This window comes from Nansenia antarctica (assembly GCF_963989245.1).
Source record: "Nansenia antarctica genome assembly, chromosome: 19".
In the NCBI taxonomy this organism is placed as follows: Eukaryota; Metazoa; Chordata; class Actinopteri; order Argentiniformes; family Microstomatidae; genus Nansenia; species Nansenia antarctica.
Window position 1 is genome coordinate 1974533 of NC_137692.1, and position 27748 is coordinate 2002280.

The 27748-nt window shown below is 43.3% G+C and overlaps 2 protein-coding genes across 2 annotated transcripts; one reads left to right on the plus strand and one right to left on the minus strand.

The window, feature by feature from the left end:
• Positions 1-11612: 11612 nt before the first annotated feature.
• rdh12l (retinol dehydrogenase 12, like) lies at positions 11613-18526 on the plus strand. Its single transcript, XM_080549116.1, has 7 exons — positions 11613-11804; positions 12438-12553; positions 12811-12966; positions 13367-13471; positions 16135-16344; positions 17031-17223; positions 17694-18526. The coding sequence occupies exons 1-7, from the start codon at positions 11791-11793 to the stop codon at positions 17794-17796; spliced, it is 897 nt and encodes a 298-aa protein (XP_080405242.1). The 5' UTR covers positions 11613-11790; the 3' UTR covers positions 17797-18526.
• Positions 18527-18891: 365 nt separating this feature from the next.
• LOC308174267 (mycolipanoate synthase-like) lies at positions 18892-27323 on the minus strand (the record flags this gene model as incomplete). Its single annotated transcript, XM_080549340.1, has 6 exons — positions 18892-24471; positions 24634-24815; positions 25006-25212; positions 25763-25923; positions 26089-26242; positions 27266-27323. 6 exons carry the CDS (start codon positions 27321-27323, stop codon positions 18892-18894), a joined length of 6342 nt encoding a protein of 2113 aa, XP_080405466.1.
• Between the last annotated feature and the right edge of the window lie 425 nt (positions 27324-27748).

A 27748-nucleotide genomic window follows, 5' to 3' on the forward strand; every position in this document is an offset into this window, starting at 1 on the left:
ACATTTTTTTACAATGAAATTATTTTTAACAGCATATATTGAGAAAAACAAGTGCACATTATGAGAAAGGGACATATTCTTCTACTTTCTTTCTTAATTAAAGTGAATTATGATCAGAATTACTCAAAGTTGTTAACATGTGTAATCAACCCATTCCATATCTTTATGTAACTATAAATATACACTTGCTATTTGGTAATTTAATTAAACTATGAGATAAAAATACCAACATAACAGGGTGGACAGAGGTCTAACAGGGTGGACACAGTAGCATAACAGGGTGGACAAAACAAACAAATTCCAAAACACCAATGTGATTTAATGAATTTTATTAATTCTAACATGAATACAATTGGTTTATAATGGACCAAGGAAGAACTGGAAGAACACAAAAAGGAAAATAACTTTGTTTGTGTGTGTGTGTGTGTGTGTGTGTGTGTGTGTGTGTGTATGAGTGTGTTTGCGCGTGCATGCTTGTATGTGATAGACTCCTCATTACAAGCTCTGACATGGGGCTCCCACTAGTGTAAAAGGAGCAGACCAAAGTCCAGCCCCAGCTCCAGACCCCTAACACATTTCTAATTGTCTTCTAGATATTTCCATGTGGATTTCTCCAGTTGGAAAGAACGCTTGTTGAGTGCCTGTGGCTCGGGTATGAGACACAGAAGTTGGTCATCTGCATACCAGCTGACATCTTCACGTGGTTTTGGCCAGAAATATTTGTTCACCCCATTGCGATGCATGCACTTCACTCGAATGCTATTCTCCTCCACATCCATGATAATACCGGGGTACACGTCATTGTCATACTTGACAACACACCACTCTCCAATGTACTTGCTGTCAACTGCCTCTGGTCGCCATGAGGTCTCTCTCTTCTGCGTTGGGGGTGTCACTGGAACACCATCCAGAGCAGTAACTTTAAGCTCGAAGCAGGCGCAATCCAGTCGACCATCCTTCCTCTGACAGAAACAACTGATGTCCCTATACTTGATTTGGCCAGGTAAGAGGCTGATTACCTGGTGCATCCTCATTGTGCCCTTAACAGGAGTCAGAGCAGGGACCTGAGGCGAGAAGAAATTATATACAGTAGTATGAGACATAATATTCAAAATATTCTACCAATCACAACAACAATCAATCTATAGAGAGCCACTGTGTGCATGCATCTTTACCTTTGTCATTGCTTCAACTTCATCTTCACTGACAAAGAAGAGCTCCACTGTCGATTCCAGTCCCCTCAGTTTCTGGAATAGAGTGAAGGCATCTGGAACATCATCTCCCTGATCTGATGTTTTGAACCAGCTAACGGGGATCCTATAATCAGATCAAAACCTCTGAGCCCAAACAAGTAAGACCAGGGGGGTGTTCCGTCAACATCTCTAAATGAAAACCCAGGCCTATCTTTGACTTGTCTTGCGAGACTCATAAAAAAAAAAGCCTGGATCTTCCTTCATCGAACCAGGTCCAAGTGCAACATTGTAACATATTATGAATCGAACCGGTTTGAATCGGTCAACCAAGTTATACCTGAGAAAATGCTGTTCGATTCTTAACAGTGTGTTTGTGGCTGCTGCTAGAGTTCTGGAATGTTGAATAGAAAAAGAGGAGAGTGCACACCGCTAATCTAAGCGAGGTGCTGCCTGGCAACGGAACACATTCCAATTGAAAGAAACAGAAGCCGCACACTCAGGTTCCAAATCCAAACAGTGTGGTTTATTAGGGTTTACGGTTTCGGCCGTAGCCTTTGTCAAGTCATAAATACACACAATCAGTGCAAGACTGATTATATATACAGTATATAGTCAGGTAGGCTAGTTGAATAGATAGCACCTGTGAGAGAGAGCACACCTGAGTGGAATTACAATGACGTCATAAGTACATGAATCAAAAACAATCAAGACAATCGGTGTCACAAGTGGGCTATAAAACACTAACTTAAGGCTCTATGCACATGAATAGATTTGTCGGTGAAGGCTGGATATAAATACCATGTAGCCTGATGCATAGAGATGAGTCCTGAAAAAAGAACATAGAATAAGCATACAATATAAAGAGACAGAGGGGGGGGGGGGGGAATCATGGGTGGGAAACACATAATCTGACCAACTCTTAAATAATAGAGCTGAAAAAGTATTTACACAAGATCGACACAGTGCAGCTGAAACATCAGACCTGAAAAAGGGCGTCATAAGCTGGTGTGTCAGATAACATGAGATCCCAGTAGCATCGAAGTCCCTATAGATAGATAAAGTTACAGGAAACATTTGAATTCAAATTCAATGTTCTTGTGTAAATTCAACATTGAACGTTATCTTGTGTAAATATATTTTCAGCTCTATTATTACACCCTACACACGGGGGAGAGGGAACATCTGTACAGCCAACATCTCAGGGAAAACACATCGCTGTCCAAGTGCATGTGTGCAGGCTTGATCTTAGTGGAAAATGCACAACCTTTGAGTTTGAGTGTATGAAGCTTGATGTGAATGTAAAACTACATCATGACATCATGTTATGATTCAACATCTTTGAGCCTTAGGTGTTCAGTGTGATCTCCCTTAGACTAGTTTACACAGGGTCACTGAAGAGCCAAGGTGCCAAACCCCAAACCCTGGGTAGAGGGGCTCAGTGAATGTGGAGTGGAATGTGTGCAGGAGGGTCAGTGTGTCAGAGGAGACCCTAAGGTGGGGGGGGGGGGGGGTACTGAGAGTCATAGTCAAGTGTGTGTGTGTGTGTGTGTGTGCGAGGGGGGGCAATAGTTCGGTGGGGTATGTGGAGGGGTGGATTGTTTATAAGAGTGATAGCTCTGTTATCTCCATCGGGGAGTTTCAAAGGACTATGGTACTGTATTTGATAACTGCCCACTCACCCTATTTAGGATTGCTAAAAATAGACAATACACAAAGATGAGGGGAGACAACTGACTGGTTTTATTCTCAGAAAAGACAAGGGACCCCTCTTGCCAAATACATTTGAGATTCCACCTTAAGTGTGTTCACTGTATGTCCACAGGAGTGTAAAGAGGCCCAGGCTGCCCTGCTGTTGGAGGCGAACCAAAGAAAGGCGGAGCAAGAGCTCTACATGGCAGAGAAGGCCCGAGTGGCAGAAGAAAGAAAGGAAGAAAAAGGGGTCTGGAAGAGGGAGATGGAGGAAGCCCAGGCCAGGTACATGGCAGAGAAGGCCCGAGTGGCAGAAGAAAGAAAGGAAGAACAAGGGGTCTGGAAGAGGGAGATGGAGGAAGTCCAGGCCAGGTACATGGCAGCCCAGGCTTCATATGCTTCTGTGGAGAAGGTAAGACCCACCCCATGTCAGGAGACATGTGCAATGTGCAATATACAGTAGTACAAAGGTAGTAATGTACATCAGTAGTGCAAAGGTTATAGAGTGATCACATTAACCAGGGATGAGCAGCCATTATTAAGTATTGTCATTGTCATCATAGTGTAGGCATTTTCCATTGTCTATAGTATCCTAAGGTGGGGGGGGGGGGGGGGGGTACTGAGAGTCATAGTCAAGTGTGTGTGTGTGTGTGTGTGTGTGTGTGTGTGTGTGTGTGTGTGCGCGAGGGGGGGCAATAGTTCAGTGGGGTATGTGGAGGGGTGGATTGTTTATCAGAGTGATAGCTCTGTTATCTCCATCGGGGAGTTTCAAAGGACTATGGTACTGTATTTGATAACTGCCCACTCACCCTATTTAGGATTGCTAAAAATAGACAATACACAAAGATGAGGGGAGACAACTGACTGGTTTTATTCTCAGAAAAGACAAGGGGACCCTCCTGCCAAATACATTTGAGATTGCACCTTAAGTGTGTTCACTGTATGTCCACAGGAGTGTAAAGAGGCCCAGGCTGCCCTGCTGTTGGAGGCGAACCAAAGAAAGGCGGAGCAAGAGCTCTACATGGCAGAGAAGGCCCGAGTGGCAGAAGAAAGAAAGGAAGAACAAGGGGTCTGGAAGAGGGAGATGGAGGAAGCCCAGGCCAGGTACATGGCAGAGAAGGCCCGAGTGGCAGAAGAAAGAGTAAGGACAGCAAAGCTGGCAGGCTTAGGGTTAACACTAGGCTTAGGCTTAACACTAACCCTAAAAATGTTGCATGTTTTTTTCAGATATTTTTTGCATTTTAGATGCAAAACTGAACTGTCAGAGCAAATCAATAAATGTCCTGAAATGTCTAAAAATGTTTTTTCACTTTGTCATTCTGGGGTATTATGTGTGGATTGATGGCAAATTATGACTTTGCTTGTTCTGTAGACATGGGTCTACGGACATCAACTAAACTTGTTTCTCTAAAAGCTTGTTTGCTTTGAGAGAACCATAAACAGCAGAGGAACTATTAGCTCTTACAGGAGATACGAGAATGATAGTGATTTGGGATATTAAGATACACAGGTTACACAGTGTCTAAACTAGCAAGATAAACACCTTATATTAAGATACACAGGTTACACAGTGTCTAAACTAGCAAGATAAACACCTTATATTAAGATACCCAGGATACACGGTGTCTAAACTAGCAAGATAAATACCTTATACTGATCCACGGGCTGAACCAGCGCTGCACACAAGAGCCCTCGGCATGACGAGTCTCATCATGATTATCTACAATCATTCACCTGTAGGCGTACTCAATTTACAGTAAGTTGTCAGTGAGGTCACCTTGTTGCGTCCTTCTGAAAGGTAAGAAGTTCTACAGCAATAACTGTACGCAGTTGCAGCACAGCTGCAGGGCGGAATACCACCGGCATCCGTCCAACTTCCCTGCTTTTCCCAGTTTTTTCTTACATTACAGAAAGGTTCCACCTCTAAGAGGACGGTTCTACCTCAACGAAAGAGCTTGAAAAGTCAAAAGATACAGCCTAATGTTGGTGCCTGTTCAGATACAAAAGAACTGGTCTGTTAGAAAAGACTAAAAGTGATTTATATTGCCTCTGCCCTTAACGGCGATCATTAGACGGCGACTCTACCTCCTGAGACACAGACGCCCCAGATTCCGAACCCACAGCAATATCTTCCTTGTGATGAAAATTCACCAAAAGTGTGTAATCGTCTTCCCACATACTTTGTCTGGTCAAACTTCAGACATTTGGCAACACACAGAATGACAAAGTCATCATGGGATTTACTAGGAAGGATCGTAGGATGGACTTTGCCTACACATTTTTTGTTGTTGCTTTTTTGTACTGTAGCCTCTCCGGTTGGGTTTGGTGGCCTCAATGTGTTGTTTCATTTGAATATTCAAAATTCGCCACTGTATTATAATAGGGTAAAAATACGGGAGATTTACGCGAAAACATTTAAAAGGGAGCACAGCGGGAAAGAAGGGTAAAATACGGGAGGGTTGACAGGTATGCCGTAGTATTTAATAACCAACGTGATACAAGAAAGTAATGAATAAATTAATTAATTAATTTTAAACTATATTTCTATTTTTATTTTTCACATTTGAATACATTTCCGCATCTGATTGTCCGCCACTGATGTATGACATCACAATGTTCTATGACGTAATGTGCCACTACAAATGCCGCTGACAGCCGTCCTGTCGTCAGTCACAACTTTGAAATAAGTTGAAGGACATTTCACAGCTGGAGGTAACCACGGTTAAACCAGACTGACTGAGTATAGACCAAGAAAAACGATGGACCAAGACATGGTAAGGTCTTATGCTAACATTGACAGAACAAGCCATTTGCTGCCTTCTGACTGATTATCATTTTAATACTTTTTTATGCGATGCCATCTGAAGCTACTTTGACTTCATGTAACAAGTTGACCAGAATCATTCTGAGAATGTGAGGTGTGTGTGTGTGTGGTGTGTGTCAGTGGAGGCTGTTGACTTCCAGAATTGAGGAGGCCAATTTGTTTCCTCTTGCTCTGTGAAGAAATACACTCTAACAAAGAATGTTACAAAATGCAGTAATTTGATATGGAAGAATATTAAATTGACTTTTAATAAAACGAAATCGACTACATTAAAAATAATGTGAGGTGTGTGTGAATGTGAGGTGTGTGTGTGTGTGTGTGTGTGTGTGTGTGTGTGTGTGTGTGTGTGTGTGAATGTGAGGTGTGTGTGAATGTGAGGTGTGTGTGAATGTGAGGTGTGTGTGTGTGTGTGTGTGTGTGTGTGAATGTGAGGTGTGTGTGAATGTGAGGTGTGTGTGTGTGTGTGTGTGTGTGTGTGTGTGTGAATGTGAATGTGAGGTGTGTGTGAATGTGAGGTGTGTGTATGTGTGTGTGAATGTGAGGTGTGTGTGTGTGTGTGTGTGAATGTGAATGTGAGGTGTGTGTGAATGTGAGGTGTGTGTGTGTGTATGTGAGGTGTGTGTGTGTGTGTGAATGTGAGTGAATGTGAGGTGTGTGTGAATGTGAGGTGTGTGTGAATGTGAGGTGTGTGTGTGTGTGAGGTGTGTGTATGTGAATGTGAGGTGTGTGTGAATGTGAGGTGTGTGTGAATGTGAGGTGTGTGTGTGTGTGTGTGTGTGTGTGAGGTGTGTGTATGTGTGTGTGAGGTGTGTGTGAATGTGTATCTGAACTCTGTTGTGTTGCAGGTGAGTAGTGGCAGTAGGGCCAAGAGAGTCCAGGGAGCAGCCCCCCTCCTAGAGGTCAAGGCTGAACCCGAGGCCACCTCTGCCTCTATGGCCATGGCTGCCCCCGCGGACAACCAGCCCAAGGCTTCATATGCCAATGTGGCCCAGGTAGGCATCCCGCAGGTAGAGGCACTCCAGAGAGAAGCCAGCCAGGCCAAGAGAGCAGTAGTAGCCCAGGCCCAGAGAGCTGCCCACACAGCAGCCCAGAAAGCAGCCCGTATCCAGAGAGAGGCCCAGAGTCCCACAGCAGTCAACTGGGCCCAGGGTGAAGCCGAGAGAGTAGCCCGACAGGCCCAGAGAGCAGAAGAGATCCTGGCCCAGGCCCAGACAGCAGCCCAGGCCCTGACAGCAGACCCACAGGACCAGAGAGCAGCCCAGGACCTGAGAGAAGCCCAGGACCAGATAGTAGTCCAGGCCCTGAGAGCAGCCCAGACAGCAGACGAGAGAGCAGCCCGTACCCGGAGAGAAGCCCAGAGTCCCAAAGCAGACCCATGGGCCCAGGGGGAAGCCAAGAAAGCAGCCCGATGGGCCGAGAAAACAGCCCAGGACCTGAGAGCAGCCCGATGGGCCCAGAAAGCAGTCGAGAGACTGGCCCAGGCCCAGACAGCAGCCCCACAGGGAGCAGCCCCACAGGTCCAGAGAGCAGCCCCCCAGGGAGCAGCCCAGAGCGCAGCCCCACAGGTCCAGAGCGCAGCCCAGGCTTCATATGCTTCTGTGGAAAAGGTAAGACCCACCCCATGTCAGGAGACATGTGCAATGTGCAATATACAGTAGTACAAAGTTAGTAATGTACATCAGTAGTGCAAAGGTTATAGAGTGATCACATTAACCAGGGATGAGCAGCCATTATTAAGTATTGTCATTGTCATCATAGTGTAGGCATTTTCCATTGTCATATCTATAGTATCCCAAGGTGGGGGGGGGGGGGGGGGGTACTGAGAGTCATAGTCAAGTGTGTGTGTGTGTGTGTGTGTGTGTGTGTGTGTGTGTGTGTGCGAGGGGGGGCAATAGTTCAGTGGGGTATGTGGAGGGGGGGATTGTTTATCAGAGTGATAGCTCTGTTATCTTCATCGGGGAGTTTCAAAGGACTATGGTACTGTATTTGATAACTGCCCACTCACCCTATTTAGGATTGCTAAAAATAGACAATACACAAAGATGAGGGGAGACAACTGACTGGTTTTATTCTCAGAAAAGACAAGGGACCCCTCTTGCCAAATACATTTGAGATTCCACCTTAAGTGTGTTCACTGTATGTCCACAGGAGTGTAAAGATGCCCAGGCTGCCCTGCTGTTGGAGGCGAACCAAACAAAGGCGGAGCAAGAGCTCTACATGGCAGAGAAGGCCCGAGTGGCAGAAGAAAGAAAGGAAGAACAAGGGGTCTGGAAGAGGGAGATGGAGGAAGTCCAGGCCAGGTACATGGCAGCCCAGGCTTCATATGCTTCTGTGGAGAAGGTAAGACCCACCCCATGTCAGGAGACATGTGCAATGTGCAATATACAGTAGTACAAAGGTAATAATGTACATCAGTAGTGCAAAGGTTATAGAGTGATCACATTAACCAGGGATGAGCAGCCATTATTAATTATTGTCATTGTCATCATAGTGTAGGCATTTTCCATTGTCTATAGTATCCTAAGGTGGGGGGGGGGGGTACTGAGAGTCATAGTCAAGTGTGTGTGTGTGTGCGAGGGGGGGCAATAGTTCAGTGGGGTATGTGGAGGGGTGGATTGTTTATCAGAGTGATAGCTCTGTTATCTCCATCGGGGAGTTTCAAAGGACTATGGTACTGTATTTGATAACTGCCCACTCACCCTATTTAGGATTGCTAAAAATAGACAATACACAAAGATGAGGGGAGACAACTGACTGGTTTTATTCTCAGAAAAGACAAGGGACCCCTCTTGCCAAATACATTTGAGATTCCACCTTAAGTGTGTTCACTGTATGTCCACAGGAGTGTAAAGAGGCCCAGGCTGCCCTGCTGTTGGAGGCGAGCCAAAGAAAGGCGGAGCAAGAGCTCTACATGGCAGAGAAGGCCCGAGTGGCAGAAGAAATAAAGGAAGAACAAGGGGTCTGGAAGAGGGAGATGGAGGAAGCCCAGGCCAGGTACATGGCAGAGAAGGCCCGAGTGGCAGAAGAAAGAAAGGAAGAACAAGGGGTCTGGAAGAGGGAGATGGAGGAAGTCCAGGCCAGGTACATGGCAGCCCAGGCTTCATATGCTTCTGTGGAGAAGGTAAGACCCACCCCATGTCAGGAGACATGTGCAATGTGCAATATACAGTAGTACAAAGGTAGTAATGTACATCAGTAGTGCAAAGGTTATAGAGTGATCACATTAACCAGGGATGAGCAGCCATTATTAAGTATTGTCATTGTCATCATAGTGTAGGCATTTTCCATTGTCTATAGTATCCTAAGGTGGGGGGGGGTACTGAGAGTCATAGTCAAGTGTGTGTGTGTGTGTGTGTGTGTGTGTGTGTGTGTGTGTGTGTGTGTGTGCGAGGGGGGGCAATAGTTCAGTGGGGTATGTGGAGGGGTGGATTGTTTATCAGAGTGATAGCTCTGTTATCTCCATCGGGGAGTTTCAAAGGACTATGGTACTGTATTTGATAACTGCCCACTCACCCTATTTAGGATTGCTAAAAATAGACAATACACAAAGATGAGGGGAGACAACTGACTGGTTTTATTCTCAGAAAAGACAAGGGACCCCTCATGCCAAATACATTTGAGATTGCACCTTAAGTGTGTTCACTGTATGTCCACAGGAGTGTAAAGAGGCCCAGGCTGCCCTGCTGTTGGAGGCGAACCAAAGACAGGCGGAGCAAGAGCTCTACATGGCAGAGAAGGCCCGAGTGGCAGAAGAAAGAAAGGAAGAACAAGGGGTCTGGAAGAGGGAGATGGAGGAAGCCCAGGCCAGGTACATGGCAGAGAAGGCCCGAGTGGCAGAAGAAAGAGTAAGGACAGCAAAGCTGGCAGGCTTAGGGTTAACACTAGGCTTAGGCTTAACACTAACCCTAAAAATGTTGCATGTTTTTTTCAGATAATTTTTGCATTTTAGATGCAAAACTGAACTGTCAGAGCAAATCAATAAATATCCTGAAATGTCTAAAAAAGTTTTTTCACTTTGTCATTCTGGGGTATTATTTGTGGATTGATGGCAAATTATGACTTTGCTTGTTCTGTAGACATGGGTCTACGGACATCAACTAAACGTGTTTCTCTAAAAGCTTGTTTGCTTTGAGAGAACCATAAACAGCAGAGGAACTATTAGCTCTTACAGGAGATACGAGAATGATAGTGATTTGGGATATTAAGATACACAGGTTACACAGTGTCTAAACTAGCAAGATAAACACCTTATATTAAGATACACAGGTTACACGGTGTCTAAACTAGCAAGATAAACACCTTATATTAAGATACCCAGGTTACACGGTGTCTAAACTAGCAAGATAAATACCTTATACTGATCCACGGGCTGAACCAGCGCTGCACACAAGAGCCCTCGGCATGACGAGTCTCATCATGATTATCTAGATTCATTCACCTGTAGGCGTACTCAATTTACAGTAAGTTGTCAGTGAGGTCACCTTGTTGCGTCCTTCTGAAAGGTAACAAGTTCTACAGCAATAACTGTACGCAGTTGCAGCACAGCTGCAGGGCGGAATACCACCGGCATCCGTCCAACTTCCCTGCTTTTCCCAGTTTTTTCTTACATTACAGAAAGGTTCCACCTCTAAGAGGACGGTTCTACCTCAACGAAAGAGCTTGAAAAGTCAAAAGATACAGCCTAATGTTGGTGCCTGTTCAGATACAAAATAACTGGTCTGTTAGAAAAGACTACAAGTGATTTCTATTGCCTCTGCCCTTAACGGCAGCAAGCAAAGATGGTCGCTTGACTGTACTGTGACCCCACTACATGAGCTCTCAGATACATAGATCACCCATACACCCCAAAAAAGCAATTACACAGACAATGTTTTTGCAATGTTCAAATATATTTAATTCATAGGCAGTTATGCACATCTTTTCATCTTTGATCTTCTCCATAATTTCTAGCATCAAATAAAACATACTACTCTCTCTATTAGAGGACTTATTGTTAGGGATATTTGAGCTCGGTGGAGGTGTGTCTGGTTCTGCTTACACTGCCTGGGCCAGACCCACCATGTTGTTCTGTCTGTCAAAGACGGTGTAGAACTCCCTGATGAAGAATCTCCCCAGGTCCACAGCCTGCTACTGACACCGCTGCCCAGGCCAGAGTAACAGCCGTCAGAGTTCTAGAACGACAAGAGCGGAGGATTCTACTGATGGAATTCCACTTCTACTTCAAGAGATTTAAATTAAATGTTGCTTTAGAACCTTATGAAGCCGAGGTGCTGTCCATGGTGCTGACCCAGGCCAGGAGAGAGCAGCGGTCAGGTGCATAAACATAGATTAAGACTGGTCTAAGCCTTAGACTAGTGTTATATTCTCATAAACATAGATTAAGACTGGTCTAAGCCTTAGACTAGTCTTCTATTCTCATAAACATAGATTAAGACTGGTCTAAGCTTTAGACTAGTGTTATATTCTCAGGTTAGACCAGTCTAATTAAGACTTAAAAATAAGACTGACTTATTTAGAGGTTAGAAAGTTATCCACCTTCCCCCCTGGCTAAGCTTGACTGAAGAGCTGTGTTGCTATGGCAACGAGTCAGGGCTAGTAGCTAGCTAACACTGTAACTCCAGCGCGGTAAACGACTTCACTGGTTAAAACTGCTAAGCAGTATACTTTTATCCACATTATATTCCTACATACGATACAGGAACATTTTAGAGTCTCTAGCCAGACTGACTTAAAGATAGATCTTTATGCAACCGGCCCCAGGACTGAGAAACCAGACACTGCAGGACTGAGCCAACTCCACAAGGTGGCGGTAGTGCGACATCAAGGATGTAAGCTGCCGTTAAACCCAAAAGACGAAGAAGAAGAAGAAGAAGAAGAAAAAAGGAAAAGAGGCAGAAGAAGGAAGATCGCGTTCAGTAGCAGGATTAATGTTGGAGCCATAAATCATAAATCAATATCCATTTATTGGTGGTTGAATATTTTGATGCTCTTTGGCGTAAAATGTGTTTTTCTTTTGACGTTCAGTCTCACCGATTTGTGATTTAGCGATTTGAAATCAAGAAGAACTCGTTGCTCTATTTTGAAATGCAATCATTGAGGTGAGGAATTATGAAATGTAACTTGAATTATTCAGTTATTCAACAATCATCTGATTATAAGTACATTATTAGAAGTACAACATACTTTGTTACATACTGTTGTACTTCTAATAATGTACTTTTAATCAGATCATGGTGGTGGTGAGCAACAATTGCGCAATAAGAAAGATGTTGGAAATATTGGTAATAAACTAATAATAATAATCCATTACAGGTGAACTATAGTTCAGCATTAGCGTGGTAATGTAACTCATTCTCAAAAGAGTGTGTGGCCGATTCCTTTTGAAGTAGCAGTTGTTATTGAATAATGTCATGGTCGTTAAGTCAAAGTAGGCTCAAGAGAACAGGTGTGGTCATAGGAGTGTAAGGGTGCGCTCGTAAATTCGCTCTGGAAATCTGAACAGCACTCATGCAATGCCTCTCGTCCAATCAAATTACTTGGTCCCTTTATGACGTTGAACCCGGTGTGCGCTCCGGCGCTCTCAGAGCGAACTTACGAACGCACCCTAGAGCTCTGGAGAATGCAGAAGTGAAGAAACACCTAAAACAACAACTGGCCTAAACTAATTGTTGTTGTGCAACACTGCTGAAGAAACACACAAAGGGGAAACATGTCATTTCACCATTTCTTAGAAATATCTTCCGGACTCCATGGTCCTCCACAGTGCGACTAGACGACAAAACAGTTCTCATCACAGGAGCCAACTCTGGTATCGGCAAAGAGACTGCGCTTGACCTGGCGAAGAGAGGTACGGATGGAGCAGACGGCCTATTTGCAGATAAAAGCCTGCTGTCATTTGTCTTATCAACATACATTATCTAGGCTAGATCATTTGCTAGGACTGTATTGATTCTGATGTATCAGTGTTTTCCCAAGCCACCAAGACCATCCCATTTGCTACCCCACAATCTTATATAAAGCCTGTGGGATCTGTACCTTGAGATTAAATCCTATTCTGATCGATTGTTTGTTCTGTCTTTCTTTTCCTTCACAATCTGTTTTCAGGGGCCAGGATCATCATGGCTTGCAGAAACATGGAGACAGCCGAGGTGGTCCTGAAAGAAATAGTGGAAAGTTCTGGCAACGAAAATGTTGTCCTCAAGAAGCTGGATCTGACAGACTCCAAATCTATCAGGGAGTTTGCAGAGACGATCAACCAGGGTAAGGCGTACTGAGACGGTGACACATTCAGGCCGCGTTTGTAAATCCGCTCGGAGACCGCCGGAGCCTCCACGTGACTGCCTCTTGTCCAATCAAATGACTTGGTTCCATTATGGCGTTGAACCCAGTGTGCTCTCCGGCGAATTTACGAACACGGCCTCAGTCAGTTACCTTGTTACTCCATGTTGTTTCATAATAATAACAACCGCATTGTTTAACCCTAACCTTACAACCCTTTAGGCCTGAAGACTCAATTGTATTTACAGTATACTTAATAATAATAATAATAATAATAATAATAATACTAATAATTCATTACATTTATATAGCAATATACTTCGCTCTTCTTGTTAAAACATTTATTTGAAAGCTTTTTAAAAATGGTCATTATTGTCTGCAGAGGAGACTAAACTGAACATCCTCATCAACAATGCTGGGGTCATGGTCTGTCCTTATGGGAAAACAGCAGACGGCTTTGAGATGCAGATCGGTGTCAACCACATGGGTAAGCACAGTTCTTTAGCGCAGAACAGAAGTGAACACTACCTGACATCTGATAATTAACCAGCGTGTTATTGCCTAATTGCTGTAGTCATGCTGATTATACAGAATGAAGTGCTCATTGACTTCCATGCTGTGGATACATGTAAATCATGATCAATCAAGCTTGGGAATCGACGTCATGACGCTGCATTGTGGGATACGGCCGCCATGTTCTTAGCTCTGCCAACCGTTTACATTACAGCGCCTCCAACTGTTTACATGTTCTGTGCGTCATGCTTCCAGATAGCTCGATAGATAACGAAAATGATAACGAAATGATCTACCAAATAACGTAAATAACGAATACATAAGCAGTGTTTCCTCCAGGAATGTTGTCATTAGTGGCGGTGAGGCCATTCCTTGCGCGCAAAGCACGCCCGATTTTTTCCGCGTGCGCATGAAACGCACACGCACGCTCAAAACAACGACATCATTTCACCAAAAACTAGAGGGACCGTGGCAAAAAAATAAAAATAAATAGCGGTTAAACCATTAAAGCCGAGCGGCGATGTTTTATATAGCAGGTGATCAAATACCAAGATATCCTGAAAATGGTCGGGCCGACAATCGTAAATGTTATATGTGTTCAATATTTACGACCAAAAATCCTTATGTGTGTGGGCAACTCCCGACTCCCGACAACTCCCGACTAGGGTTGCCAGATGGGCTCGGTTTTTTGGGGTGGAATTAGCGGTTTTAGAATTTGTGGTTAGGGTGGAAAATGTCAATCCCATCTGGCAACCCTGCTCGCGAGTCCGATTGTGACGTGGATGGAATGTAGCCAATCAAGAAGCGAGCTGACTTCTTTTCGGATGGGAATATCGGCGCACACCACACACAATACGATCAAGGCTGTTCAATCCAAGATTTTTTATCTTCATGTGTGGGGTCTGTCTCAGATAAAAAATCTGTTAAGATTTTGAAAATTCTTGTGTGGCGGAAAATTCATTTGTGGCGGCCCGCCACGAATCAATGCATATAGACAGGGGTGCACATAACTTTTTGGGGCCAGTGCTCAGAGGAGCACCTAGGGATGCTGCTTGGTGCTCCCCGAGCTCGCGAGTCACGACCCGTCCCACAGGATGGATACAAAAGGGATACATGGATAACTTATATTAGCAAAACGACATTTATTCATAAATAAAGATGAACGAACAAATGATTGTGCGCAAAACAAAATAAACAAATGCAAAATCAAATGACTGCTCTTTAAGCATGAAAGTCTGTCAGACTCCTTTAAACACAATGAAATCAACTGACATCTCTTTAAGCACTAACTGAATGTCTGTTCTTTAAACACAATGAAATCAACTGACATCTCTTTAAGCACTAACTGAATGTCTGTTCTTTAAACACAATGAAATCAACTGACATTTTTTTAAGCACTGCTCTGTTCTGTAAACACTGAAATCAACTTTTCAACAAAAAGTTACAGCCTAAGGCTAAGCATTTACTTATGCTACAAGCTTAATCATCATCACTGCTCTCTTGACTGCTGTAAGTTATCACTGTCCTCAATTTCAACCATGGTAGAGGATGTTGTAGGCCATCACTTTAAATAGCTCGTTATTTTGATTGTGCAACAAAGTCTTTTTTTTCTTCTTTTTTCTAATAGAATTCCCAAGTATTCCCTGGGTCCCTAGGTGCGATAATGAAGCTGTAAAACAAAAGTTTGAAAGCTTCAGAGAAAAGAAACGTGAAGTCCCTTGGTGTTGTTTTTCCTTTTAGCGACGAGTCGTTCGGGACTGAATTTTCACGTGTCGGCGTGATAACCGTGCGATACGCGATACGCGGAATTAAAGTACGAGTTACGATACTTTCCGAATGTTTTCGTGAGGGGAGTCGCCGTGGTCGTCGTGATGGATTACTCTGAGGGGACGGCAAATAGTTACTTGGTGGGGCTTGCTTCTTGGACCCAGCTGTTGGTGCGCAAAAGCGCCTTCATGCTGCTGATCTGCCGCGCAGCATGCATTTTGGCGACGCATGCGCACTGGCGCACCAGTTATGTGCACCCCTGCATATAGAGGAAACACTGATAAGGAAATTATGAACCAAAGAATATGGTGGCAGTGGGCGGACATAGCAACCGTGACGTCATGTTCCCGAGAACAATAGTGCTTTGCATGTTGGAAGTGTTATACACGTTATGAATGGTGATGATTACACCTAGCCCACTCACCTCACACCTGAGTGTAATCCTGCCATGTGAACGTCATCCACTATGTTTGATAATGTACTTGTGTTCCATGCTTTATGCCAAATGTTGTTGTGGAAAGTCAAGTTACTTCTGAAGTGATTTATTATCCTTCTTATCCAGTTGAATTGATAACGCTATCAAAGACATCACGCTGAATAGTGCTTCATTCTCATTTCAATGTACATTGGACAGCCAATTCTGTTTGGCTTTTTAAATCATGTTGTGTCTAAAGTAGACTAAATGAGTGGATCACAGTAAATGGAACACATTAAATGTGTCCATTCATTTAATCTATTTAGTAAAGTCTTTACTAACCCACTGGGTTGAAGACCTCTGCCATTACCTCATGGTTTTTCGCACATCAAGTTTCACAAATAACTGATTCAATATCAAATCTACCAATTGTTTTGTTTTTGTTATCGTTTTAGGTCACTTCCTGTTAACATCCTTATTGATTGACCTGATTAAGAGATCCACCCCAGCCAGGATCATCAACGTGTCCTCCATGGCTCACTCCTGGGGCTCCATTAACCTGGAGGACATCAACAGCGAGAAGGCCTACGACAAGAAGGCTGCTTACAGCCAGAGCAAGCTTGCTAATGTCCTCTTCACCCGCTCACTGGCCAAGAGACTAGAAGGTCTGTGTCCCATCAAACCTTTGAAAGGCTTTGAAAGTACTTGAAATACTTTCACAATATGTCCACTCTACTTCTAGTGCAACCATAATAAGTTATATGTGACACAGTCTGATCATTTGGTCCGCATGTCGGCAACCAATCAAAATGTTCAGAGTTTTCTTTTGAAACACGGAGCTACGTTTCACAGAGAATCACAACACAAACTCACTAGTCAAGCCAAAATACTGCAACGCGATTGATTGGGTGAGTAATCCCCACTGCTACCTAGTGAACTATAACACTACTTTACATTGTTATCAGGCTCACAAAACAAGCTGTGTTAGTTGACTAGCGATGTGTCACTGATTTTCAACAACGCAGAAATGTATTCACATTTTTCGAAAGAAAAGTCCGATCATTACATCAGATCCCGACATGAGGACCAAATGATCAGACTGTGTCACATTTTCAGTTCTCCTTCATAGTTCATATTTATTCCTTATAGTCTCCATCTAAATATACTTTAGTATGGACAAATTCCATGTTTGCTTAATTTGTAACAGCGTGATACAACTGCATCTTCTCTGCTACTTGAGGATCAGTGCTGAACAACATTTCTGATAGATGGAGATATTTGACCTGCAAGCCTATACTGTCGGTTACTGCCACCTGTGAGAACAATGTTGAAGGGGATGTTCCTGTCTTAGGTTCAGGGGTGACGGTGCACGCCCTCCACCCCGGGGTGGTCCAGACTGAACTGTGGAGGCACCTGAACGGACCCCAGCAAGCTGTCATGAAGATGATCAGTCCCTTCACGAAGACATCAATCCAAGGAGCTCAGACAACCATATTCTGTGCTGTGGCCCCTGAACTGGAAACCAAGACTGGTGGATATTACAGGTGAACAGATGCATGTGATGTATTCTAACCCTGTGTACATTCATGGAGTTTTAAGATGCATATACACTTAAGTAGAATACAAAACGTTTTAAATGATGAATGCATCAATGAGATACCGTCACTGATAAACGTTTAGCAATTACATTTACAGTTGCAGCGCATACTGGGTTTTTCCTAAAGCCATTTCATAGTAAACTTTTAGAAACATGGGGGCGGCTGTGGCGCAGGAGGTAGAGCCGCCGTCTAATGATCGCAAGGTTGGCAGATCGGCGGTTCGAGCCCCGGCTGGCCACATGTCAAAGTGTCCGAAGACACTGAACCCCAAATTGCTCCCAGTGAGCGGGGCCGGCGCCTTGCATGGTAGCTTGGCCGCCATTGGTGTGTGAATGTGTGTGTGAATGGGTGAATGAGAGGCCGTTGTAAAGCGCTGTTGGATGGATTTGGTGCTGATTCACTTGTCTTCCCCACAGTGACTGTGCGCCTGCCAGCTGTTCCAGGGCAGCATCAGATGATGACACAGCCCAGAAGTTATGGGAGCTCAGCTGCCAGATGCTCTCTCTCTCCTGGGATTGAACTCTGTGTTAAACCCTCTTCTTTATTAAGATATTTGCTCCATGGATATATCACCGTCCTCTCACATAGTTATGTATGAAGTCATTTTTTGGTTAAAAATTCAAATTATTGAAATCTCGAATTATTTTTTCGGCCAAGATGAATATGATATGATGGTATTTTGATTTATATGCTGTGGTTAGAAATTGACGGTAGAAACATAAACATGTCTTATTTCCTACGCCTACATTTTCTATCTCAATAGAGACTTTCATAAAACGCAAACATTTTTACGCTTTTGTCATAAAAACTGTTTATTTATTATTCTTAGCACTTATAGCTACATCTGTAGCACTTTGAGATTTGCAATTGCAGAGTGCATTACAAATAATTGTAATGCATATTCTTGTTATTGATCAGACCAAGACTTTGTATGTAATCTTTCTGTTTATTTAAGATGTGAACATGTTACTATCACTCTCAATGTTTAGCACTCTAAGCACTTTTAGCATTCCATAATAATCTAATAATCCATATTTTGTTACAAGTACTGCCATACATTCCATTGTCATTTGTCTTACTCTAGGCACACTACAATGATTATGTACACAATACAAATATTACTGAACCAACAATATTATAAACAGGTATAACATGAGATGAAAGGAGCATCACGAACCATATCAACATGATCTAACATTGAGCATCTACCTCAGGATGGATGAGAGTTTAAACCAATGTATAATCAAGACACGCCAATATGAATTGTCAACATAATTGAACATGTGTTTCGTGAAAATGACTTAATTGATATAATGATCTAATTTGTACCTTAATAAAAGAAAATAAGGAACATTGATGCCTGGTGTATATTTCTGTTCTGTGACATAAGGCGTTTATAAGCAATTATATCACAGAAATATTGTAATAACACTTTTCATTAACCACTTACCGTAGTTAGTATCAAGTCAAGTCAAGATCTCATTACATTGTATTGTTTTTCTCAAACAAATAATAGCCTTCTGTATTGGTTAACTTCTTATTACGTAAATATACTGAGCTAACTGTAATTAATGAGCAATCAATAATTTACTTATTTAGACTGGATCTAAATCTCTAAAATACTGTTAAATAGCCATCTACTTCTCTGTTCTCTTCCCGATTCAAAGCTAAGTCATCAGAATGCTCAAACTCCTGGTCTGCACCCTCTTTCAGCATTGCCACCAAGGTAGCCAGTGTACTGTTAGGGTCCAGCAATTTAACAAGAGGAATATTCACACCCATGTCTTGAAAGATGACATTCTGCAAAGTCATGGCTAGCATTGAGTCAATGCCTAATGCAGAGAGAGAAGAAGTGTCATTCAACTCATCATTCTCAACACCAACTGTCTCCCTGAGCACTGTCCTGACATATTCATGTGGTGATTTGGCCAAAGTAGTCTGGTCATCTCCTGCATCAGTCAGTTTTGTTTTCTTTAGCCCCTCCTCTACCAGTGCACCTAGACGCATTTTCAGGGAGGCATTTTGTTTGAGGACATGACGCTTAAGATTTTTTAAGCTAAACTTGCAAACAACCTGCTGTGACCTGTTGAGCAGAAGGCATTGTTCTAAACTCTCATGGATTTCTGCTACCTCCATGACCATCATGCCCTTGGCAGCCAGAAATCTTTGGAAATGGTCTTTATTCAGCAGGAGACCAAGGTTCAAAGCCCCCCAGTTGATGGACTGCCCTGCAAGTCCAAGGTTTTGTCGATACTGACAGAATGTGTCCAAGAATGAGTTGGCTGCACAATAGTTTGTTTGTGATGCATTGCCGATGAAGGCAGAAATAGAAGAGTAGCACACAAAGTAATCCAGCTCGCAGTGCTTTGTGGCATGGTGCAGATTGACAGCCCCATTGACTTTGGGCTTCAGGACTTTCTCATAGAGAGATTTATCAAGGGTTTCAATCAGCCCATCATGTAGGACCACTGCACTGTGGAACACGCCTTTGATTGGACAAGAGGGGAAACATTCCCCAATTGCAGCAATGGTCTTCACCACCTGTGCTGAGACTGAAACATCACACTGCAAGCTCACAACGGTGCAGCCAGACTGACTCTTGATGTTGTTCATCTCCTGCTGTAAGTCTGGTGAAGGGCTACTTCTGGAAAGAATGACAATGTGTCCCCCCCCTCGCTGTGCAATGAACTTCACTGTTTCAAAGCCCAGCCCAGTTAGGCCACCTGTGACAATGTACACAGAGTTCCTTTGGAAAAGCTGGTTTCGTTTAGTCAGCAATGGAATGTCTGACAATGTGCCTTTGGCGGCATTATTACCCAGCACCACTACAGGCAGGGTCTTTGAGCTGAAGTAAGATTCAGACTCCTCTACAGGCAGGAAGTCAATGCTTCCGGATGTCACTCTCTGAAAGGTGGTCGTTTCGAAATCTAAAGACTTCTTGTCCAAACGCATTGACTTTAGCCACCTGTAAATGTGTGGCCTTTCTGCTCTAATTGATCCTTTTTCCAATATGCTCGACATCTGCACAATCTGAATGTGAACATTGTCATTGCCACCCCTGAAAACATTTTGCGAGTTAGAGGATTGGCATTGGTTTTCACATACAGCAACAATGAGTTTCACACCTGAAACACTGCAAGCTTTTGCAAGCTGAGATTTGTCATATGGTGGCAAAAGGACAAAGGCATCACATTTATTCACATTCTGAAACTGATCACTCGACTGTGGCAGAACAATGGCATTCCATCCTGTCTTGTTTGAAGTTTGGGATAAGACTTTCATCAAGCACGAGTCAGGAACAGAAGAGACGATACCCATCCTTCTCTGTTGTTTGACTTTGGGTAATACACGATGCAAGATCTCCCATGCCAGTACATAGTAGGAAACACAGGGTGCCTCTTTCAGATACGGGATTCTCTTTGTATTGTAGCATGCTGCCTCTGGAATCACCACCATAGAAGTGGCAGCTACGGGATAACAAGACACAACTTCATCTCCCACTTTCAGTTTCCTTACATCCTTTCCTACAGCTGAAACAATGCCACTGAAGTCTAGAGCCAGAAGTTTGTGGTTCTGAGATGTGTGCTTGTTCCAGTACATTGTCTGACCAAAGTTCAGATCAGAGACACTGACAGGAGAGAAATCTTGGGAATGAACACAGATCTTACTCAGTTGAATCTCAACTGATTTCTCCCGGATGTACTTTTCTTCAATATCACAGGGAATGGCAGACAGACTTGTGATTCTGTAGGGGTCAGCGGTTTGAAGGATGAACTGCTCGGACTTCAAAGAAGTCCCCTTCCTTCCCCTTGAGCTGTCAATGCTGCCAGTGTGAGTATGCGCTATGTAAGGCTTCAAAATCTGCCCATCTTTCACCACCAACTCTGGGTGTTTTCGGCAGGGGAATGAGGTCAGGACCTGAGAGAGTGCCCCGATGTCCTCTGCAGAGACAGAGCTGATATCAATCAGCTGAAAGGAGAGATCTGCCATCTCTGCAGCACATGCTCTTGTCATGCCTGACAGGACAAAGCCTGGGCTGATTTGATCCACTGTGGTCTCTGCTGACCGGTAGGTTATTGCTCTGATTGAATTTAGAAATTTCATGGCCTTAAGTTCCAGGACTATTTGCCGGAACATCTCACAGCAGCGTGTCATGCTCTCCAGGATGGCCTCTGTTTTGTGGGAGGTAACATTTTCGAAACTCCACAAAAATAAGATTTCCTCAAACTTGTTGAGATCTGAGATGTTACATTTCGACAGCAATGATTTCAATCCACTGCTCAAGAGATCCTTGGCATGCGTGTGAGAGATGTATTTAGATTTGGAGCTCAAATGTTTTTGCATGGCTTTGGATACTCCCATCTGGTCAGCAAAGACCAAGGCTTTGGGAGTATAAGTGGACTGGGAGTCATCAGAGACAACATCGAAGTCATTGTGGAGGAAGTATTCTTCAACAACACTAGATTGGCTCCCAAGGTATTTGATTATCACATGCTTCAGCTCAACCAAGACCCGACCTGCTTTGTCTGTGAAGCAGCCAGACACTTCACAATGGTCAGCCGCAACATTGGCAGCTCTCAAGTAAAGAACCATCTCGGACTGCAAGGGTTCATGGACAGTCAAACTGCCAATTTCTGCAGGAAAGCCAGGCCTGGCCGTGAATGCATTTGCAATAGTGACAGGGGTCAGTTGCAGTAAGTAATCTAGCACTACAGGGTGAATGCAGAAATCATGCAACTGACACAGAAGTTCCTCAGGGACCGTGACAACAGAAATGGCTTCCATTAACTCCTCCCCATAATGAACATCTCCCTTGTTTCTGAAAACAGAACCATACTGAAACCCTCTTTTACTGAGGTAATTGTAGAATTCCTCCGTATTCATTGTTGATGTGCATCGCTTGTAAACGGAGTCTAAGGAGATTAACTTTTCCTCAGCCAACCTCCCTTGCTGGCATGTTATGTTTCCTGATGCATATGTTGATGTTGGGGATCGTATCGTAAACTTTGTCTCATTTTCAGCTGGGTCAAGTTTGACACTCATCTCAGGAGCATTTGGAGTGATGAGAAATGGACTCAGAAATTTGACACTGAGTTGCAGTGTGCTGAGTGGAACTTTTGGTTTGGCACTTGCCATAAAGGCAGCCAAACCCAACTCAGCATAAAGGGCACCAGGGACGATGGCAACGTCATTGTTTTTATGGTCACGCAAGTATGACACTGAGTCTGAGGACAGGTCACAGCTGAAGGTCTTTCCATCATTGTTTGTCTGAGCTAGCACAGGATGACTGCTCAATGTACCTTTTTTCTGTGCAGCCTCAAAGATGACTTCTTTCTTCACACAATCAAACTGATACTTTGGAAAAGATGTTGGTGAAGTCTCACAACCTCTGTAAAACTGGTCCCAGTCTACCTGAACCCCCAACTCAAACAATTTGGACACAACTGTCTGCATTGTCTCATGATCTTTATCTGGCAGCACTGAGGATAGAACCGTGGTGTCATTTCCTAGAGTCTCTAGGATGTTCCTTTGTAGAGCCCTTCTAGGGCCAATCTCAACAAAGACCACATTCTTCTTCTCTTTGGCTGCTGATCTCACTGCCTGCTCAAATGCAACTGGCTCACGAATGTTCCGGGCCCAGTACTTCCCACTGGTAAAATCAGGGGGCTCTACCTCCTTCCCTGTCACTGTTGAGAATAATTCTGTCTCAACATCATTCACCAGTAAAGAGCCAATACTGTCCTCTATTTGAGAGAGGATGGGGTCCATCATATGGCTGTGGTAAGCAGCAGGGACCTCCAGCACATGGAGGAACAGATTCTTACTCTCGCCTGAGCTGCTTAACTTTTGATGGAGACTGTCAATAGCATCTGCGTCACCCGAGAGGGTGCAGGACTGCGGGCTGTTGTAGGCAGCCAAGCAAACCTTCCCAGAATACACAGGGAGGACTTTCAAAACGTCTGACACAGCCATGTTACTGACCACAAGCATTTTGCCTCCTGTGACCTTAGTCTGCATAGTACTGCGGTAGTAGATCACCTTCACTGCATCCTCAAGGGATAGAAGACCAGAGCAGTGGGAGGCTGCAACCTCTCCAACAGAGTGACCAATGATAGCATCAGGTTTGATGCCCCAGTGCTTCAAGAGACTGGCTATGCCAACCTGAATGGCAAAGAGGAGGGGCTGGACAACATCTGGTTTTGAAAAGTCGCCACTCTCATTTTCCAGTCTCTCTATGATGCCCATTTTTTGGTACCTCTGGAAAACAACCTCAATCTCCCTAATCTTCTCTCTGAACACAGGTTCATGTTTCATAAACTGCTTGCACATGCCTTGGTAGGTCACTCCATTCCCACAGAAAACAAACACTAACCGTTGATCTAACTTGGAGGGTGTAATCTTTTTGTTCAGAGCTGATTTCAGCTGATTTTGCAGATCAGCCAGAGATGAAGTAATGAAAGCCTTCTTGTATTTGTGTTTTAAGTGGCTTCTCCTGCATGCTGACGTATATGCCAGACTTTGGAGGTGAATTGTTTTGTCTGCATTTATCTGTTTAGCAGTGTCTTCTACCATCATGGTAAGGGATTTTTCAGAAGCTGCTGAAAGGAGAAAGTACTCATATGCCCTATCAACCCTAGTTGTTTTGGTATGTGACTGGTCATACTCTTTAATAATGGTGTGGGCGTTTGTTCCTCCAAAACCAAAGTTATTGATTCCTGCAACCCGTTTGACAAAGCCCTCATTTCTCCACTTTTCTGCTTTAGTGGGAACTTTCACATTTAGAGCTTTAGCATCTATACTGGCACTGTCCTCAGAGTAGAACAGTGAGGGTACAATAGTTTCATGCTTCATCATTAAGAGTACCTTGATTAGCCCTGCCACTCCAGCTGCAGACTCTGTGTGTCCGATGTTGCCTTTCACAGAACCGATGCGGAGTGTTTCTGAACCAGGAGGTCTAACTTTGGCAATGACTTTGGAGATGCTCCCTGCTTCTATTGGGTCCCCGACTGGAGTTCCAGTCCCATGGGCCTCTATGTACTGGACATTGGCTACGTCAGACTTGGAATAGGTTCTGCGCAGCAGCTCCTCCTGTTGTACCATGGATGGCTTGGTGATTGGAGTGACTGTGCGGCCATCTTGGTTGACTGCAGTTCTACTTATTGTGCCCCATACATGGTCACAGTCTCTCAAGGCCTGTAAAAGATATAAGTAACACTTCAGTAGCATGTCGTTTTGAGAGTTGCTGCTCTCTTTGGCTACACTATTTGTCATATCCATGTAACATTCAGATGTCGAGATGTTCTTTGACAACTGATACATCAATAGCATACGGCTTGCTAACATTTGAGATCTTACTTGTTTCAGTGGCTTCAGCAGGACAATCCCACAGCCCTCTCCTCTGCCGTAGCCATCTGCTCTGCTGGAGAAAGGTTTGCTGGTGCCGTCAGGCGAGATCATCTTTGCTTTGCTGAGAGCAACAAAGACTTGTGGCTCTATGATACAACTCACACCCCCACAAAGAGCCATCTCACAGTCACCTAATAAAAAGTTAGCACACATAATTGAACAAGTTAGATGTAACAAGTTGGCATGAAATATGCCTGCACAATTTATGCACGCAATTTCAAGAATATACTTTAATAACATAAGAAGATGTACCGTAATAGGATTTATGAGACGACTATTCCCTGATACCAACTCGACCCAATATTGATATTGAAGTTTCACCTTGTTTTATGGCTTGACAGGCCAAGTGCAGAGCCACAAGCGATGAGGAACAGGCACTGTCGATGGCAAGTGAGGGACCGGTGAGGTTGAAGGTGTAGGATATGCGGTTGGCTGCAATACTCATGGCTTTACCAGTGCCTGTCCAATGGTTGGCATAGCCTGGGTTGTCCTGAGCTGTTGTTAACTCGTAGTCTTTGTTCATCAGTCCTGTAACGTTACAAAGAGGATTAATAGTGATGTAACAAACATACTGTGGGGATCATGCAGCATCTGGCCTGTAGAGGGAGCTACATGACTGTGGTGGAGAGTAGATGAAGACATGATTGAAGACCGGCTGGTGTCATCATCATTTGGCATTTAACTTGTGGTTGGGGGGGGGGGTGGCAAGGTTAGGGGAGATGGTTAAGGGTAGGGAAGGTTGTATGCGTGGGAGAACAGGTACGTTTTGAGTTGGGATTTAAAAGTGGAGAGTGAGGGTGAGTCTCTGAGTCGGCCAGGTTTTTATTGCAGATAAGCAGTTTACAATGTGGCTGCGGGGTTCTTCTGAGTGGACTTTGTGATGCCAGCACACCTAGTGGGTATCCCCTCAACGTCGCTAAAGGAAAATCCAGGCTTATTCTGATAAGTCTCGCGAGAGTTATAAAAATAAGTCTGGATTTTGATGGAACCCTGGTGGGGGTGTGAACTGCTACATACATACAGCGTCATGACAGTTTTGCTTGTAAACATAAAAGAAAACAATGATAAGTCAAATTACCCAAGAATACTCCAGTCCTCGTGCCGCTGGCCTTCTCCATTGGCATCCCAGAATTCTCTAGTGCCCTGTAGGTGCAATGCAGCAACACCTTCTGCTGGGGGTCCATCTGGTCTGCCTCAGCCTCAGTAATACCAAACAGTCTGTGGTCCAGTTCATTGAAGCTAATAATAATTTTTAAAATAAATAGTTATTTGGTATAACAACAAATAGGGTAAGGATGGTATTTCTTAGTGACAATCCTTTCAATATATTCACTATTTTACATCAACATCAATATTAACAATGATGGCCACACGGTATGACATAGTAGGTAACTTCCCACTGACCCATCCATGAGAGCAGCTTTGATAGTGTGAGTTTTCCCAGGTTTGCTGTTGTCAGCGTCAAACCAGTATGCACTGTTGAACCTCTCATCTGGAATTGGCACTGTGCAGTTCTTCCCTTCCAGAAGAACATCCCAGAAATTGTCAAGCCCCTCACCTGAAAATCAAATAATTTCAGCATTTATCAGCATAGAACTCCAATCTGAATTATCTGTCTTTACATGAACAGTTAGTCAACATATAACTGTAAAACCAAGACCAATGCACTGAATATTCTAACCAAAATATATATTTTCTGTGAATCATAGCTAATTACAGCTAAGAAACTTATACCTAAACCTTTTAGGCCATTCGGTCAGAGATTTTAATCGATTTAAATGCAAGTTAGATCAGGTTTCATAGTTGGCAAGATGGGATAATCACTGAGTTCAGGTATTAATTTCCAATATAGAATTATATTTTTTTTTCTGTAACATTCTATTGGCATAACATTTCTATTCCAGCCAGTACACTGTACAAATACATTTCATGCATCATAAACATGCATACTGTATGTAGTTAATACATTATATATAACAATATAATGTATGCTCATTACCAATAAACATGAACTGAGCAGCCTCACAGTTGCAACCCATCTGAGGGATGGTTTTATCTCTGAAATCTTATCCATAGCATTAATAGCCAATTAACAGATCATTTTCTAGTGATGCATTTTCTAGTGAACTGTTCTCAGACATCTTTAGAGTTCTTTGCTTTATGTGTCTCAAATGACGTTTTAGAATTTAAAACACTACAATCAAATACAGGCAAGATGTGATAATTACATCAGGTCATAATTTCCAATATAGAATGATATATTTTTCTCTGTAACATTCCATTGGCATAACATTTCTTCTATTCCAGCCAGTACACTGGACAAATAAATGTCATGCATCATAAACATGCATACTGTATGTAATTGTTAACTATGTAAAATAGTTAATACATTCTATTATTATTTTTTTATGTATGCTCATTACCAATAAACATGAACTAGCCAATGAACAGATACTTTTCTAGTGATGCAACCCTTCTTGTTCTCTTTAGAGTAGGTCCTCTTTGCATTACGTGAAATACACAGACTACAATCAAATACCATTTGAGCAAACATGATCACAAAGAACGTAAACTGTCAAACCTCCAGGAAAACTGCAGCCAATGCCAACAACTGCAATGTCTCCCTCCTCATCCTCCATCCTGGCTGTTTGTCACACCAGATGCACACTGAAATCTCTTCACTTCAAGTCAAAGTCTTAAGTGAACAGAGATTGTAGTACAGTACAAGGTTGGATGCTAAGCTTGTCTCTAGACCCTTTTTTCTAGTTCATAAGTTAAGAGTTTTGTGACTTATTGTGTGAAAAGTTAGTTAGTTAGTTATAAAATAATTATTTCTCATGATCTTTGTGTGCCGACAGTGTATTTTATATCGTTGGAAAGCCTGATTTGTCACCTTTACAATGAGACAATGAGACTGTACAACTTGTAAGGATTATGCATTCGTGGAATGAGTAACACAGCTACTGTGGGTAGCGGGCCAAAACAATTGGCCAAAATCCCCTGCAATATTCTTCTGTTGGTATTCACTCTCGTTTTGAGCTTCAAGTGCTGGCAGGTGTATGTC